Source organism: Scyliorhinus torazame, chromosome 8, assembly GCF_047496885.1.
Source record: "Scyliorhinus torazame isolate Kashiwa2021f chromosome 8, sScyTor2.1, whole genome shotgun sequence".
Lineage (NCBI taxonomy): Eukaryota > Metazoa > Chordata > Chondrichthyes > Carcharhiniformes > Scyliorhinidae > Scyliorhinus > Scyliorhinus torazame.
The window spans coordinates 205,739,529-205,757,232 of record NC_092714.1 but is presented as its reverse complement, the minus strand read 5'-3'; the positions used below and the strand labels follow the sequence as shown (position 1 = coordinate 205,757,232).

Genomic DNA, 17,704 nt, shown 5'->3' with positions numbered 1-17,704 from the left:
GAGATATCTGTACACTGACTGGTGTCTCTCAGTCCCCTCTCTCTCAGGGAGATAGCTTACCCGCTGTGGTGCAGTGTGGATGAGCGCGCGATAGAAGCAGGTTGTCTGTGGATACAAGGCGAGGACCAACTGATCTTTCTGGAATAATGCCTCCGGATCGGTCTCAGGATTGGCCTTCCACTGTGGGAGGGGAATTATTCGTCTGCGACTCAGAGTGTGTCGCCTGTCAGAGAAAGAGACGATAAACCGTTCAGGCTCGACAGGCAGGAGCAAATAGCAAGTGGAGAACTTTTAAGATCCTTGAAATGCAGCCTCTGGGCGTCTGAACAGACCGTCAACTGGTGGTGAGGGGTCAGAGATACACAATCGCCACGTGACAGGGACACTATTTACATAGGCACCAGCCATTCTCTAACTCTGCACTGTCATAGGGTCAGTACTGAGGGAGTGCCGCACTGTCAGAGGGTCAGTACTGAGGGAGCGCCGCACTGTCAGAGGGTCAGTACTGAGGGAGTGCCGCACTGTCAGAGGGTCATTACTGAGGGAGCGCCGCACTGTCAGAGGGTCAGTACTGAGGGAGTGCTGCACTGTCAGAGGGTCAGCACTGAGGGAGTGCCGCACTGTCAGAGGGTCAGTACTGAGGGAGTGCCGCACTGTCAGAGGGTCAGTACTGAGGGAGTGCCGCACTGTCAGAGGGTCAGTACTGAGGGAGTGCTGCACTGTCAGAGAGTCAGTACTGAGGGAGTGCCGCACTGTCAGAGGGCCAGTACTGAGGGAGTGCCGCACTGTCAGAGGGTCAGTACTGAGGGAGTGCTGCACTGTCAGAGAGTCAGTACTGAGGGAGTGCTGCACTGTCAGAGAGTCAGTACTGAGGGAGTGCCGCACGGTCAGAGGGTCAGTATTGAGGGAGTGCCGCACTGTCAGAGGGTCAGTACTGAGGGAGTGCTGCACTGTCAGACGGTCAGTACTGAGGGAGTGCTGCACTGTCAGAGAGTCAGTACTGAGGGAGTGCCGCACTGTCAGAGGGTCAGTACTGAGGGAGTGCCGCACTGTCAGAGGGTCAGTACTGAGGGAGTGCCGCACTGTCAGAGGGTCAGTACTGAGGGAGAGCCGCACTGTCAGAGGGTCAGTACTGAGGGAGTACCGCACTGTCAGAGGGTCAGTACTGAGGGAGCGCCGCACTGTCAGAGGGTCAACACTGAGGGAGTGCCGCATTGTCAGAGGGTCAGTACTGAGGGAGTGCCGCACTGTCAGAGGGTCAGTACTGAGGGAGTGCTGCACTGTCAGAGGGTCAGTACAGAGGGAGTACCGCACTGTCAGAGGGTCAGTACTGAGGGAGTGCCGCATTGTCAGAGGGTCAGTACTGAGGGAGTGCCGCACTGTCAGAGGGTCAGTACTGAGGGAGCGCCGCACTGTCAGAGGGTCAACACTGAGGGAGTGCCGCATTGTCAGAGGGTCAGTACTGAGGGAGTGCCGCACTGTCAGAGGGTCAGTACTGAGGGAGTGCTGCACTGTCAGAGGGTCAGTACAGAGGGAGTACCGCACTGTCAGAGGGTCAGTACTGAGGGAGTGCCGCATTGTCAGAGGGTCAGTACTGAGGGAGTGCCGCACTGTCAGAGGGTCAGTACTGAGGGAGTACCGCACTGTCAGAGGGTCAGTACTGAGGGAGCGCCGCACTGTCAGAGGGTCAACACTGAGGGAGTGCCGCATTGTCAGAGGGTCAGTACTGAGGGAGTGCCGCACTGTCAGAGGGTCAGTACTGAGGGAGTGCTGCACTGTCAGAGGGTCAGTACAGAGGGAGTGCTGCACTGTCAGAGGGTCAGTACTGAGGGAGTGCCGCACTATCAGAGGGTCAGTACTGAGGGAGCGCCGCACTGTCAGAGGGTCAGTACTGAGGGAGTGCCACACAGTCAGAGGGTCAGTACTGAGGGAGTGCCACACTGTCAGAGGGTTGTACTGAGGGAGTGCTGCGCTGTCAGAGGGTCAGTACTGAGGGAGTGTCGCACTGTCAGAGGGTTGTACTGAGGGAGCGCCGCACTGTCAGAGGGTCAGTACTGAGGGAGTGCTGCGCTGTCAGAGGGTCAGTACTGAGGGAGTGTCGCACTGTCAGAGGGTTGTACTGAGGGAGCGCCGCACTGTCAGAGGGTCAGTACTGAGGGAGTGCCACACTGTCAGAGGGTCAGTACTGAGGGAGTGTCGCACTGTCAGAGGGTTGTACTGAGGGAGCGCCGCACTGTCAGAGGGTCAGTACTGAGGGAGTGCCGCACTGTCAGAGGGTCAGTACTGAGGGAGTGCCGCACTGTCAGAGGGTCAGTACTGAGGGAGTGCCGCACTGTCAGAGAGTCTGTACTGAGGGAGTGCTGCACTGTCAGAGGGTCAGTACTGAGGGAGTGCTGCACTGTCAGAGGGTCAGTACTGAGGGAGTGCCGCAATGTCAGAGGGTCAGTACTGAGGGAGCGCCGCACTGTCAGAGGGTCAGTACTGAGGGAATGCTGCACTGTCAGAGGGTAAGTACTGAGGGAGTGCTGCACTGTCAGAGGGTCAGTACTGAGGGTGTGCTGCACTGTCAGAGGGTCAGTACTGAGGGAGTGCCGCACTGTCAGAGGGTCAGTACTGAGGGAGCGCCGCACTGTCAGAGGGTCAGTACTGAGGGAGTGCTGCACTGTCAGAGGGTAAGTACTGAGGGAGTGCTGCACTGTCAGAGGGTAAGTACTGAGGGAGTGTCGCACTGTCAGAGGGTAAGTACTGAGGGAGTGCCGCACTGTCAGAGGGTCAGTACTGAGGGATTGCCGCACTGTCAGAGGGTCAGTGCTGAGGGAGTGCTGCACTGTCAGAGAGTCAGTACTGAGGGAGTGCCGCACTGTCAGAGGGTCAGTACTGAGGGAACGCCACACTGTCAGAGGGTCAGTACTGAGGGAGTGCTGCACTGTCAGAGGGTCAGTACTGAGGGAGTGCTGCACTGTCAGAGGGTCGGTACTGAGGGAGTGCTGCACTGTCAGAGGGTCGGTACTGAGGGAGTGCTGCACTGTCAGAGGGTCAGTACTGAGGGAATGCTGCACTGTCAGAGGGTCGGTACTGAGGGAGTGCTGCACTGTCAGAGGGTCGGTACTGAGGGAGTGCTGCACTGTCAGAGGGTCAGTACTGAGGGAGTGCTGCACTGTCAGAGGGTCAGTACTGAGGGAGTGCAGCACTGTCAGAGGGTCAGTACTGAGGGAGTGCCGCACTGTCAGAGGGTCAGTACTGAGTGCTGCACTGTCAGAGGGTCAGTACTGAGGGAGTGCTGCACTGTCAGAGGGTCAGTACTGAGGGAGTGCTGCACTGTCAGAGGGTCAGTACTGAGGGAGTGCTGCACTGTCAGAGGGTCAGTACTGAGGGAGCGCCGCACTGTCAGAGGGTCAGTACTGAGGGAGTGCTGCACTGACAGAGGGTTAGTACTGAGGGAGTGCTGCACTGTCAGAGGGTCAGTACTGAGGGAGTGCTGCACTGTCAGAGGGTCAGTACTGAGGGTGTGCTGCACTGTCAGAGGGTCAGTACTGAGGGAGTGCCGCACTGTCAGAGGGTCAGTACTGAGGGAGTGCCGCACTGTCAGAGGGTCAGTACTGAGGGAGTGCCGCACTGTCAGAGGGTCAGTACTGAGGGAGTGCTGCACTGTCAGAGGGTCAGTACTGAGGGAGTGCTGCACAGTCAGAGGGTCAGTACTGAGGGAGTGCCGCACTGTCAGAGGGTCAGTACTGAGGGAGTGCCGCACTGTCAGAGGGTCAGTACTGAGGGAGTGCCGCACTGTCAGAGGGTCAGTACTGAGGGAGTGCCACACTGTCAAGAGGGTCAGTACTGAGGGAGTGCCGCACTGTCAGAGGGTCAGTACTGAGTGAGTGCCGCACTGTCAGAGGGTCAGTACTGAGGGAGTGCCGCACTGTCAGCGTGTCAGTACTGAGGGAGTGCCGCACTGTCAGAGTGTCAGTACTGAGGGAGTGCCGCACTGTCAGAGGGTCAGTACCGAGGGAGTGCCGCACTGTCAGAGGGTCAGTACCGAGGGAGTGCCGCACTGTCAGAGGGTCATTACTGAGGGAGTGCCGCACTGTCAGAGGGTCAGTACTGAGGGAGTGCAGCACTGTCAGAGGGTCAGTACTGAGGGAGTGCCGCTCTGTCAGAGGGTCAGTACTGAGGGAGTGCTGCACGGTCAGAGGGTCAGTACTGAGGGAGGGGTCGCACTGTCAGAGGGTCAGTACTGAGGGAGTGCTGCACTGTCAGAGGGTCAGTACTGAGGGAGTGCCGCACTGTCAGAGGGTCAGTAATGAGGGAGTGCCGCACTGTCAGAGGGTCAGTACTGAGGGAGTGCTGCACTGTCAGAGGGTCAGTACTGAGGGAGTGCAGCACTGTCAGAGGGTCAGTACTGAGGGAGTGCAGCACTGTCAGAGGGTCAGGACTGAGGGGGTGCCGCACTGTCAGAGGTTCAGTACTGAGTGCTGCACTGTCAGAGGGTCAGTACTGAGGGAGTGCTGCACTGTCAGAGGGTCAGTACTGAGGGAGTACATCTGACATGTGGGAGGCTTTCAAGTGTCAGTTGAAAGGAATACAGGACAGGCATGTTCCTGTGAGGAAGAAAGATAAATACGGCAATTTTCGGGAACCTTGGATGACGATTGATATTGTAGGCCTCGTCAAAAAGAAAAAGGAGGCATTTGTCAGGGCTAAAAGGCTGGGAACAGACGAAGCCTGTGTGGCATATAAGGAAAGTAGGAAGGAACTTAAGCAAGGAGTCAGGAGGGCTAGAAGGGGTCATGAAAAGTCATTGGCAAATAGGGTTAAGGAAAATCCCAAGGCTTTTTACACTTACATAAAAAGCAAGAGGGTAGCCAGGGAAAGGGTTGGCCCACTGAAGGATAGGCAAGGGAATCTATGTGTGGAGCCAGAGGAAGTGGGCGAGGTACTAAATGAATACTTTGCATCAGTATTCACCAAAGAGAAGGAATTGGTAGATGTTGAGTCTGGAGAAGGGGGTGTAGATAGCCTGGGTCACATTGTGATCCAAAAAGACGAGGTGTTGGGTGTCTTAAAAAATATTAAGGTAGATAAGTCCCCAGGGCCGGATGGGATCTACCCCAGAATACTGAAGGAGGCTGGCGAGGAAATTGCTGAGGCCTTGACAGAAATCTTTGGATCCTCGCTGTCTTCAGGGGATGTCCCGGAGGACTGGAGAATAGCCAATGTTGTTCCTCTGTTTAAGAAGGGTGGCAGGGATAATCCCGGGAACTACAGGCCGGTGAGCCTTACTTCAGTGGTAGGGAAATTACTGGAGAGAATTCTTCGAGACAGGATCTACTCCCATTTGGAAGCAAATGGACGTATTAGTGAGAGGCAGCACGGTTTTGTGAAGGGGAGGTCGTGTCTCACTAACTTGATAGAGTTTTTCGAGGAGGTCACTAAGATGATTGATGCAGGTAGGGCAGTAGATGTTGTCTATATGGACTTCAGTAAGGCCTTTGACAAGGTCCCTCATGGTAGACTAGTACAAAAGGTGAAGTCACACGGGATCAGGGGTGAACTGGCAAGGTGGATACAGAACTGGCTAGGCCATAGAAGGCAGAGGGTAGCAATGGAGGGATGCTTTTCTAATTGGAGGGCTGTGACCAGTGGTGTTCCATAGGGATCAGTGCTGGGACCTTTGCTCTTTGTAGTATATATAAATGATTTGGAGGAAAATGTAACTGGTCTGATTAGTAAGTTTGCAGACGACACAAAGGTTGGTGGAATTGCGGATAGCGATGAGGACTGTCTGAGGATACAGCAGGATTTAGATTGTCTGGAGACTTGGGCGGAGAGATGGCAGATGGAGTTTAACCTGGACAAATGTGAGGTAATGCATTTTGGAAGGGCTAATGCAGGTAGGGAATATACAGTGAATGGTAGAACCCTCAAGAGTATTGAAAGTCAAAGAGATCTAGGAGTACAGGTCCACAGATCACTGAAAGGGGCTACACAGGTGGAGAAGGTAGTCAAGAAGGCATACGGCATGCTTGCCTTCATTGGCCGGGGCATTGAGTATAAGAATTGGCAAGTCATGTTGCAGCTGTATAGAACCTTAGTTAGGCCACACTTGGAGGATAGTGTTCAATTCTGGTCGCCACACTACCAGAAGGATGTGGAGGCTTTAGAGAGGGTGCAGAAGAGATTTACCAGAATGTTGCCTGGTATGGAGGGCATAAGCTATGAGGAGCGATTGAATAAACTCGGTTTGTTCTCACTGGAACGAAGGAGGTTGAGGGGCGACCTGATAGAGGTATACAAAATTATGAGGGGCATAGACAGAGTGGATAGTCAGAGGCTTTTCCCCAGGGTAGAGGGGTCAATTACTAGGGGGCATAGGTTTAAGGTGAGAGGGGCAAAGTTTAGAGTAGATGTACGAGGCAAGTTTTTTACGCAGAGGGTAGTGGGTGCCTGGAACTCACTACCGGAGGAGGTAGTGGAGGCAGGGACGATAGGGACATTTAAGGGGCATCTTGACAAATATATGAATAGGATGGGAATAGAAGGATACGGACCCAGGAAGTGTAGAAGATTGTAGTTTAGTCGGGCAGTATGGTCGGCACGGGCTTGGAGGGCCGAAGGGCCTGTTCCTGTGCTGTACATTTCTTTGTTCTTTGTTTGTTCTTTGTCAGAGGGTCAGTTCTGAGGGAGTGCTGCACTGTCAGAGGGACAGTAATGAGGGAGTGCCACACTGTCAGAGGGTCAGTAATGAGCGAGTGCTGCACTGTCAGAGGGTCAGTACTGAGGGAGTGCCGCACTGTCAGAGGGTCAGTACTGAGGGAGTGCCGCACTGTCAGAGGGTCAGTTCTGAGGGAGTGCTGCACTGTCAGAGGGACAGTAATGAGGGAGTGCCACACTGTCAGAGGGTCAGTAATGAGCGAGTGCTGCACTGTCAGAGCGTCAGTACTAAGGGAGTGCCGCACTGTCAGAGGGTCAGTACTGAGGGAGTGCTGCACTGTCAGAGGGTCAGTACTGAGGGAGCGCCGCACTGTCAGAGGGTCAGTACTGAGGGAGTGCCGCACTGTCAGAGGGTCAGTACTGAGGGAGTGCCACACTGTCAGAGGGTCAGTGCTGAGGGAGCGCCGCACTGTCAGAGGGTCAGTACTGAGCGAGTGCCGCACTGTCAGAGGATCAGTACTGAGGGAGTGTGGCACTGTCAGAGGGTCAGTACTGAGGGAGTGCTGCACTGTCAGAGGGTCTGTACAGAGGGAGTGCCGCACTGTCAGAGGGTCAGTACTGAGGGAGAGCTGCACTGTCAGAGGGTCAGTACTGAGGGAGTGCCGCACTGTCAGAGGGTCAGTACTGAGGGAGTGCTACACTGTCAGAGGGTCAGTGCTGAGGGAGCGCCGCACTGTCAGAGGGTCAGTACTGAGGGAGTGCTGCACTGTCAGAGGGTCAGTACTGAGGGAATGCCGCACTTTCAGAGGGTCAGTACTGAGGGAGGGCTGCACTGTCAGAGGGTCAGTACTGAGGGAGTGCCGCACTGTCAGAGGGTCAGTACTGAGGGAATGCCGCACTGTCAGAGGGTCAGTACTGAGGGAGTGCTGCACAGTCAGAGGGTCAGTAGAGGGAGTGCCGCACTGTCAGAGGGTCAGTACTGAGGGAGTGCTGCACTGTCAGAGGGTCAGTACTGAGGGAATGCCGCACTGTCAGAGGGTCAGTGCTGAGGGAGGGCTGCACTGTCAGAGGGTCAGTACTGAGGGAGTGCCGCACTGTCAGAGGGTCAGTACTGAGGGAGTGCTGCACTGTCAGAGGGTCAGTACTGAGGGAATGCCGCACTGTCAGAGGGTCAGTACTGAGGGAGCGCCGCACTGTCAGAGGGTCAGTACTGAGGGAGTGCCGCACTGTCAGAGGGTCAGTACTGAGGGAGTGCTGAACAGTCAGAGGGTCAGTACTGAGGGAATGCCGCACTGTCAGAGGGTCAGTACTGAGGGAGTGCCGCACTGTCAGAGGGTCAGTACTGAGGGAGTGCCGCACTGTCAGAGGGTCAGTACTGAGGGAGTGCTGCACTGTCAGAGGGTCAGTACTGAGGGAGTGCCGCACTGTCAGAGGGTCAGTACTGAGGGAGTGCTGAACAGTCAGAGGGTCAGTACTGAGGGAATGCCGCACTGTCAGAGGGTCAGTACTGAGGGAGTGCCGCACTGTCAGAGGGTCAGTACTGAGGGAGTGCCGCACTGTCAGAGGGTCAGTACTGAGGGAGTGCTGCACTGTCAGAGGGTCAGTTCTGAGGGAGTGCCGCACTGTCAGAGGGTCAGTACTGAGGGAGTGCCGCTCTGTCAGAGGGTCAGTACTGAGGGAGTGCCGCACTGTCAGAGGGTCAGTACTGAGGGAGTGCCACACTGTCAGAGGGTCAGTACTGAGGGAGTGCCGCACTGTCAGAGGGCCAGTACTGAGGGAGCGCCGCACTATCAGAGGGTCAGTACTGAGGGAGTGCCGCACTGTCAGAGGGTCAGTACTGAGGGAGAGCTGCACTGTCAGAGGGTCAGTACTGAGGGAGCGCTGCACTGTCAGAGGGTCAGTACTGAGGGAGTGCCGCACTGTCAGAGGGCCAGTACTGAGGGAGCGCCGCACTGTCAGAGGGTCAGTACTGAGGGAGTGCCGCACTGTCAGAGGGTCAGTACTGAGGGAGTGCCGCACTGTCAGAGGGTCAGTACTGAGGGAGTGCTGCACTGTCAGAGGGTCAGTACTGAGGGAGTGCTGCACTGTCAGAGGGTCAGTACTGAGGGAGTGCCGCACTGTCAGAGGGTCAGTACTGAGGGAGTGCTGCACTGTCAGAGGGTCAGTACTGAGGGAGTGCCGCACTGTCAGAGGGTCAGTACTGAGGGAGTGCCGTACTGTCAGAGGGTCAGTACTGAGGGAGTGCCGTACTGTCAGAGGGTCAGTACTGAGGGAGTGCCGCACTGTCAGAGGGTCAGTACTGAGGGAGTGCCGCACTGTCACAGGGTCAGTACTGAGGGAGTGCTGCACTGTCACAGGGTCAGTACTGAGGGAGTGCCGCACTGTCAGAGGGTCAGTACTGAGGGAGTGCCGCACTGTCAGAGGGTCAGTACTGAGGGAGTGCCGCACTGTCAGAGGGTCAGTACTGAGGGAGTGCCGCACTGTCAGAGGGACAGTACTGAGGGAGTGCCGCACTGTCAGAGGGTCAGTACTGAGGGAGTGCCGCACTGTCAGAGGGTCAGTACTGAGGGAGTGCCGCACTGTCAGAGGGACAGTACTGAGGGAGTGCCGCACTGTCAGATGGTCAGTACTGAGGGAGTGCCGCACTGTCAGAGGGTCAGTACTGAGGGAGTGCCGCACTGTCAGAGGGTCATTACTGGGGAGCGCCGCATTCTTCAGAAATATAGAAACTCACTCTTTTCCCTCCTCATCGATGTCATCCACCTCGTATCTGGAAAAGACAGAACGAGAGCTTGTTTAATGAGAGTGTCGGGAATTTGAGGGACTGATGGAGGTCGAGGAGGGGTGGTGGGGGCTGCGACCCCCTCCAGCGCACGGGCCCCTGGCACAAACCCCACGTCTCGTCCATTCGAGCCCAGACAGGCTGACTGTGTCCCACACACCCCAATCCCGACACCCATGCAGAGTGCCCAGATGTGCCTCGCCTCCCTCCGACGCCCTCCCCCTTTCCCCACCTCCCGTTTGCCCCCCACCCCTCGCACTCACTTGTTCGCTGTGTGACTGTAGCTCACCACCTCGGCCAGGATCCACTGTTCATCCCCATCCAGACCCTTCACCCGAGCAGCAACTTTATCGCCAGGCTTCGCCACGTAGTCGCTGGAGGCCGGAATCGCTCCACACAGCGGAGGGGGCCTAGGTGGGAGGGAAGGGGCGGGGGGGGGGGGGGGAGCGATAGAGAGAGAGAGACAGTGTGATGGAGGGGGAGGGGAGGGCGACGGAGGGGGGGGGAGGGGGACAGCGGGAAGGAGAGGGGAGAGAGAGAGCGAGGGACAGAGGAGGAGACAGAGAGAGAGATTGAGAAATGTTTTGAACATTTAGTTTCCAAACTAATTTGTCAGAACAGGAGGAGGCCCATTCAGCCCCTTTCCAGCCTGTTACACAGGAACAGGAGGAGGCCCATTCAGCCCCTCTCCAGCCTGTTACACAGGAACAGGGGGAGGCCCATTCAGCCCCCTCTCCCAGCCGGTTACACAGGAACAGGGGGAGGCCCATTCAGCCCCCTCTCCCAGCCGGTTACACAGGAACAGGAGGCCCATTCAGCCCCTCTCCAGCCTGTTACACAGGAACAGGAGGAGGCCCATTCAGCCCCTCTCCAGCCTGTTACACAGGAACAGGAGGAGACCCATTCAGCCCCTCTCCAGCCTGTGACACGGGAACAGGAGGAGGCCCATTCAGCCCCTCTCCAGCCTGTTACACAGGAACAGGAGGAGGCCCATGCCGAGCATGTGGCTGATCCGTGATTGAGCTCCAACTGACCTACCTTCACCGCACACTCCAGTTGGTAACAACGCCCCGATTATTAAATTGATAACTGACAACTGGCTGCGTGTGGGGGAGTTCCAAACATAGAACATAGAACATAGAAAATACAGCACAGAACAGGCCCTTCGGCCCACGATGTTGTGCCGAACCTTTGTCCTAGATTAATCATAGATTATCATTGAATTTACAGTGCAGAAGGAGGCCATTCGGCCCTTTGAGTCTGCACCGGCTCTTGGAAAGAGCACCCTACCCAAACTCAACACCTCCACCCAACACCAAGGGCAATTTTGGACATTAAGGGCAATTTATCATGGCCAATTCACCTAACCCGCACATCTTTGGACAGTGGGAGGAAACCGGAGCACCCGGAGGAAACCCACGCAGACACGGGGAGGACGTGTAGACTCCGCACAGACAATGACCCAAGCCGGAATCGAACCTGGGACCATGGAGCTGTGAAGCAATTGTGCTATCCACAATGCTACCGTGCTGCCCTTAAGAACAAATAAATCTACACTATATCATTTTACCGTCATCCATGTACCTATCCAATAGCTGCTTGAAGGTCCCTAATGTTTCCGACTCAACTACTTCCACAGGCAGTGCATTCCATGCCCCCACTACTCTCTGGGTAAAGAACCTACCTCTGATATCCCTCCTATATCTTCCACCTTTCACCTTAAATTTATGTCCCCTTGTAATGGTGTGTTCCACCCGGGGAAAAAGTCTCTGACTGTCTACTCTATCTATTCCCCTGATCATCTTATAAACCTCTATCAAGTCGCCCCTCATCCTTCTCCACTCTAATGAGAAAAGGCCTAGCACCCTCAACCTTTCCTCGTAAGACCTACTCTCCATTCCAGGCAACATCCTGGTAAATCTTCTTTGCACCTTTTCCAAAGCTTCCACATCCTTCCTAAAATGAGGCGACCAGAACTGTACACAGTACTCCAAATGTGGCCTTACCAAAGTTTTGTACAGCTGCATCATCACCTCACGGCTCTTAAATTCAATCCCTCTGTTAATGAACGCGAGCACACCATAGGCCTTCTTCACAGCTCTATCCACTTGAGTGGCAACTTTCAAAGATGTATGAACATAGACCCCAAGATCTCTCTGCTCCTCCACATTGCCAAGAACTCTACCGTTAACCCTATATTCCGCATTCATATTTGTCCTTCCAAAATGGACAACCTCACACTTTTCAGGGTTAAACTCCATCTGCCACTTCTCAGCCCAGCTCTGCATCCTATCTATGTCTCTTTGCAGCCGACAACAGCCCTCCTTACTATCCACAACTCCACCAATCTTCGTATCGTCTGCAAATTTACTGACCCACCCTTCAACTCCCTCATCCAAGTCATTAATGAAAATCACAAACAGCAGAGGACCCAGAACTGATCCCTGCGGTACGCCACTGGTAACTGGGATCCAGGCTGAATATTTGCCATCCACCACCACTCTCTGACTTCTATCGGTTAGCCAGTTCGTTATCCAACTGGCCAAATTTCCCACTATCCCATGCCTCCTTACTTTCTGCATAAGCCTACCATGGGGAACTTTATCAAATGCCTTACTAAAATCCATGTACACTACATCCACTGCTTTACCTTCATCCACATGCTTGGTCACCTCCTCAAAGAATTCAATAAGACTTGTAAGGCAAGACCTACCCCTCACAAATCCGTGCTGACTATCCCTAATCAAGCAGTGTCTTTCCAGATGCTCAGAAATCCTATCCTTCAGTACCCTTTCCATTACTTTGCCTACCACCGAAGTAAGGCTAACTGGCCTGTAATTCCCAGGGTTATCCCTAGTTCCTTTTTTGAACAGGGGCACGACATTCGCCACTCTCCAATCCCCTGGTACCACCCCTGTTGACAGTGAGGACGAAAAGATCATTGCCAACGGCTCTGCAATTTCATCTCTTGCTTCCCATAGAATCCTTGGATATATCCCGTCAGGCCCGGGGGACTTGTCTATCCTCAAGTTTTTCAAAATGCCCAACACATCTTCCTTCCTGACAAGTATTTCCTTGAGCTTACCAATCTGTTTCACACTGTCCTCTCCAACAATATCGCCCCTCTCATTTGTAAATACAGAAGAAAAATACTCATTCAAGACCTCTCCTATCTCTTCAGACTCAATACACAATCTCCCGCTACTGTCCTTGATCGGACCTACCCTCGCTCTAGTCATTCTCATATTTCTCACATATGTGTAAAAGGCCTTGGGGTTTTCCTTGATCCTACCCGCCAAAGATTGTTCATGCCCTCTCTTAGCTCTCCTAATCCCTTTCTTCAGTTCCCTCCTGGCTATCTTGTATCCCTCCAATGCCCTGTCTGAATCTTGTTTCCTCAGCCTTACATAAGTCACCTTTTTCCTCTTAACTAGAAATTCAACCTCTCTTGTCAACCATGGTTCCCTCACTCGACCATCTCTTCCCTGCCTGACAGGGACATACATATCAAGGACACGTAGCACCTGTTCCTTGAACAAGTTCCACATTTCACTTGTGTCCTTCCCTGCCAGCCTATGTTCCCAACTTATGCACTTCAATTCTTGTCTGACAACATCGTATTTACCCTTCCCCCAATTGTAAACCTTGCCCTGTTGCACGTACCTATCCCTCTCCATTACTAAAGTGAAAGTCACAGAATTGTGGTCACTATCTCCAAAATGCTCCCCCACTAACAAATCTATCACTTGCCCTGGTTCATTACCCAGTACTAAATCCAATATTGCCCCTCCTCTGGTTGGACAATCTACATACTGTGTTAGAAAAGCTTCCTGGACACACTGCACAAACACCACCCCATCCAAACTATTTGATCTAAAGAGTTTCCACTCAATATTTGGGAAGTTAAAGTCGCCCATGACTACTACCCTATGACTTCTGCACCTTTCCAAAATCTGTTTCCCAATCTGTTCCTCCACATCTCTGTTACTATTGGGGGGCCTATAGAAAACTCCTAACAAGGTGACTGCTCCTTTCCTATTTCTGACTTCAACCCATACTACCTCAATAGGGTGAAACTGTCACCAACTCGCTGTGTGAAGAAATGGTTCACAATCTTGCTCCTGAAGGGACCGTCTCTAAATTAACCCCCTGCTCCCTGGTCCTGGACCGCCCCCCCCACCCCCCACACCCCCCCCCCCGACCTCAACCAGAGGCTTTCTCCTATCTCCTCATCTCGGTAGCCTTTCGGTTTCCGTCAATACCCTGCAAACGTCCCCAAACCAGCCCCTCCCACCTCCTCAATTCCAGGGTAGACGTCCAGAGACGGTTTTAAACCTCCCAACTTTCCGTTTGGAGATTATAATCCGGTTGTCTGGGCAGGCCCTCACGTCCACCTGGTTTGAGGGAAGAGTTGTGCGCACTTAAGTCCCGCTATTTTCTCCATCCCGTGTGTTGAATCAATCCAGTTCAGGTGCCAAGCCCAGCCGAGCGTGTAGCCATGTAAAATGGCTGACTCCCGATTAGAATGGTCAAACCCCGATTTAAAATGGCGAACGGAAGAGGCTGATGGGAAAATCAGCCAACAGGACTCAAACGGACATCTGCAGGTAAAACAGTGTATTCGCCTCTGGGGAAGTCGGCCCAGACCGATACCTGCAGCCATCAACATCACAACACCCCAGCCATCTGCATTTTAATCAGCCATCCCCGGGAACAATTGATACAAATTGGACACACAAAGCCAACCCAGACTTTTCGGCGCCAGCAGGAGCTGACGCAAAGAGAGGTAAACGACCACCCCCCGATCAAGGAATCGCTCCAGTATTGGAGCATATCGAACCAAGTGATTGGGACCAAGTCCAATCACTTGGAACCAGGGTCAAGGTCCGCCCCGAGAGGCGGGAAGCCCCCGGGGACTATAAGAATAGCGGCCAAGTTCAACTCGACCCTTCTTCTCCTCTCCGCACCCCTCGAGACCCTTGCTGAAAGAGAACGTAAGTTTTACTCCAACGATCGCTACCAGATAGGCACTCCTGACTATTGACCTGCACCAGCTTCGAATCCCGCAGGCTCAGAACCCGTTCGAAAGGCCATTCGTTTCCCTGACCTGGTGGGCCATTTCCAAAGTTAAGTATTGGCCTGTTAGTTGTAGGAAGTAGCTTAGAAGTAGAATTAATGTATAAGTATTGATTGCTGTATATAATAAATGTGCGTTGATTTAACTCTTACTAAGCGGTGTGTTGGATTATTGATCATTACTCGAGCTTGAACCACGTGGCGGTATCAGAAAGATACCTGGCGACTCAAGAGCAAAGGTGACAGAATTAGAGCAAATAAACTAAGGCTAAAACGAGCAACAAGGGGGAGGGGTCAATGTCATCCCAGCCTCAGACCTCCATGGCCCCTCGCCCCCTCACCCCCCCCATCGCCGCCGCCCCTCACCCCCGACCCCCCCCAGCGCCGCCGCCCCTCCCCCTCCCCCACACAGCGCCGCCGCCCCTCACCCCTCACCCCCCCCAGCGCCGCCGCCCCTCCCCCCCCAATCGCCGCCGCCCCTCCCCCTCACCCCCCCACAGCGCCGACGCCCCTCACCCCCGACCCCCCCCAGCGCCGCCGCCCCTCACCCCTCACCCCCCCATCGCCGCCACCCCTCCCCCCCGACCCCCCCCCATCGCCGCCACCCCTCACCCCCGACCCCCCCCCAATCGCCGCCAACCCTCACCCCCGACCCCCCCCCAATCGCCGCCACCCCTCACCCCTGACCCCCCCCCCAGCGCCACCGCCCCTCACCCCCGACCCCCCCCAGCGCCCCCGCCCCTCACCCCCCGACCCCCCCCAGCACCGCCGCCCCTCCCCCCGACCCCCCCCATCGCCGCTGCCCCTTCCCCCCTCACAGCCGCCGCCCCTTCCCCCCTCACACCCCCATCGCCGCCGCCCCTCCCCCCGACCCCCCCCATCGCCGCCGCCCCTCCCCCCGACCCCCCCATCGCCGCCGCCCCTCCCCCCCGACCCCCCCCATCGCCGCGCCCCTCCCCCGACCCCCCCCATCGCCGCCGCCCCTCCCCCTCACCCCCCCATCGCCGCCGCCCCTCCCCCGACCCCCCCCATCGCCGCCGCCCCTCCCCCTCACCCCCCCATCGCCGCCGCCCCTCCCCGACCCCCCCCATCGCCGCCGCCCCTCCCCCTCACCCCCCCATCGCCGCCGCCCCTCCCCCTCACCCCCCATCGCCGCCGCCCCTCCCCCTCACCCCCCCATCGCCGCCGCCCCTCCCCCTCACCCCCCCATCGCCGCCGCCCCTCCCCCTCACCCCCCCATCGCCGCTGCCCCTCACCCCCGACCCCCCCCCAGCGCCGCCGCCCTCCCCCTCCCCCCCATCGCCGCCGCCCCTCCCCCTCACCCCCCCATCGCCGCCGCCCCTCCCCCCTCACCCCCCATCGCCGCCGCCCCTCCCCTCCCCCCCATCGCCGCCGCCCCTCCCCCTCACCCCCGCCCCTCCCCTCCCCCCCAGCGCCGCCGCCCCTCCCCCTCACCCCCCCATCGCCGCCGCCCCTCCCCCGACCCCCCCCATCGCCGCCGCCCCTCCCCCGACCCCCCCCATCGCCGCCGCCCCTCCCCCTCACCCCCCCATCGCCGCCGCCCCTCCCCCTCACCCCCCCATCGCCGCCGCCCCTCCCCCTCACCCCCCCATCGCCGCCGCCCCTCCCCCTCACCCCCCCCATCGCCGCCGCCCCTCCCCCTCACCCCCCCATCGCCGCTGCCCCTCACCCCCGACCCCCCCCCCAGCGCCGCCGCCCCTCCCCCTCCCCCCCATCGCCGCCGCCCCTCCCCCTCACCCCCCCATCGCCGCCGCCCCTCCCCTCCCCCCCATCGCCGCCGCCCCTCCCCTCCCCTCCCCTCCCCCCCCATCGCCGCCGCCCCTCCCCCTCACCCCCCATCGCCGCCGCCCCTCCCCCCTCCCCCCCAGCGCCGCCGCCCCTCCCCCTCACCCCCCCAGCGCCGCCGCCCCTCCCCCTCACCCCCCCATCGCCGCCGCCCCTCCCCCTCACCCCCCCATCGCCGCCGCCCCTCACCCCCGACCCCCCCCAGCGCCGCCGCCCCTCCCCCTCCCCCATCGCCGCCGCCCCTCCCCCTCACCCCCCCATCGCCGCCGCCCCTCCCCCCTCACCCCCCCATCGCCGCCGCCCCTCACCCCCGACCCCCCCCCAGCGCCGCCGCCCCTCCCCCTCACCCCCCATCGCCGCCGCCCCTCCCCCTCACCCCCCCATCGCCGCCGCCCCTCCCCCTCACCCCCCCCCAGCGCCGCCGCCCCTCCCCCTCACCCCCCCATCGCCGCCGCCCCTCACCCCCGACCCCCCCCCAGCGCGGCCGCCCCTCCCCTCCCCCCCATCGCCGCCACCCCTCCCCCTCACCCCCCCATCGCCGCCGCCCCTCCCCCCTCACCCCCCCATCGCCGCCGCCCCTCACCCCCGACCCCCCCCCAGCGCCGCCGCCCCCTCCCCCTCACCCCCCCATCGCCGCCGCCCCTCCCCCTCACCGCCCCATCGCCGCCGCCCCTCACCCCCGACCCCAGACTTACTTCTCGCCGGGCTTCCCGATCCACAGGGGAGCGTCATGGCAGACTGTTGCAGGAGAGTCATCAGTACTCCGCGGCGCATGGTCTTACGGGGCGGCTCCGAGTCGTTGTACAGGCCAGCGTTCCGAGCGGCTGGAGAGGACAAAGGCCAAAGAGGAATCTCACTATCCCCTCGCACACCGCTCCGACCCGCCGCGCACCAGCGCACGAGCATCGCGATCTGCACCATTCCCCCGGAAAGGGTGTAGAGTCAAGGCCTCAATATCCCCGCACTGTCGGAGGGTCAGTACTGCTCTTCAGTGAGAGACTCTCTTATTCTCTTCATCATCCCCCCCCCCCACCCTGTCTCGGGTCCCTCCACCCCGCCCCCCCCCCCCCCCCCCACCCTGTCTCGGGTCCCCCCCCGCCACAGGTTTCAATGTGACCGCCTCTCGTTCTGAATTCCAATCGGTGCGGGGGCCCTGAAGTGTCTCCAACCTCTCCCTGTAAGACACCCCCACCTCACCTCCTCCGCCCCCCCCCAATCCCAGGGAGCCTTCTCTGAACTGTCTCCGACGCGAGTCTATCCCTCCGCGAGTAAGGAGACGAAACCCTCCGCAGTACCTCAGCTGCGCAAACGCCTACGCCCGGCACCGATCGATCGACGTGGCGAGGATTCCTGGCTTTTAGAATCCACACCCCCCCCCCCCCCCCACCCCCGCCC

The 17,704-nt window shown here is 58.0% G+C and overlaps 1 protein-coding gene across 1 annotated transcript in view; it reads right to left on the bottom strand.

Annotated features, from left to right (window-relative positions):
• The window catches only part of sgf29 (SAGA complex associated factor 29), a 101,523-nt gene extending 84,293 nt beyond the window's left edge, over positions 1-17,230 (bottom strand). Inside the window, 5 exon segments of the mRNA XM_072515549.1 lie at positions 61-223; positions 9,380-9,415; positions 9,691-9,837; positions 17,005-17,035; positions 17,038-17,230. Coding sequence (XP_072371650.1) covers positions 61-223; positions 9,380-9,415; positions 9,691-9,837; positions 17,005-17,035; positions 17,038-17,230 — 570 coding nt within the window.
• Positions 17,231-17,704: the final 474 nt, after the last annotated feature.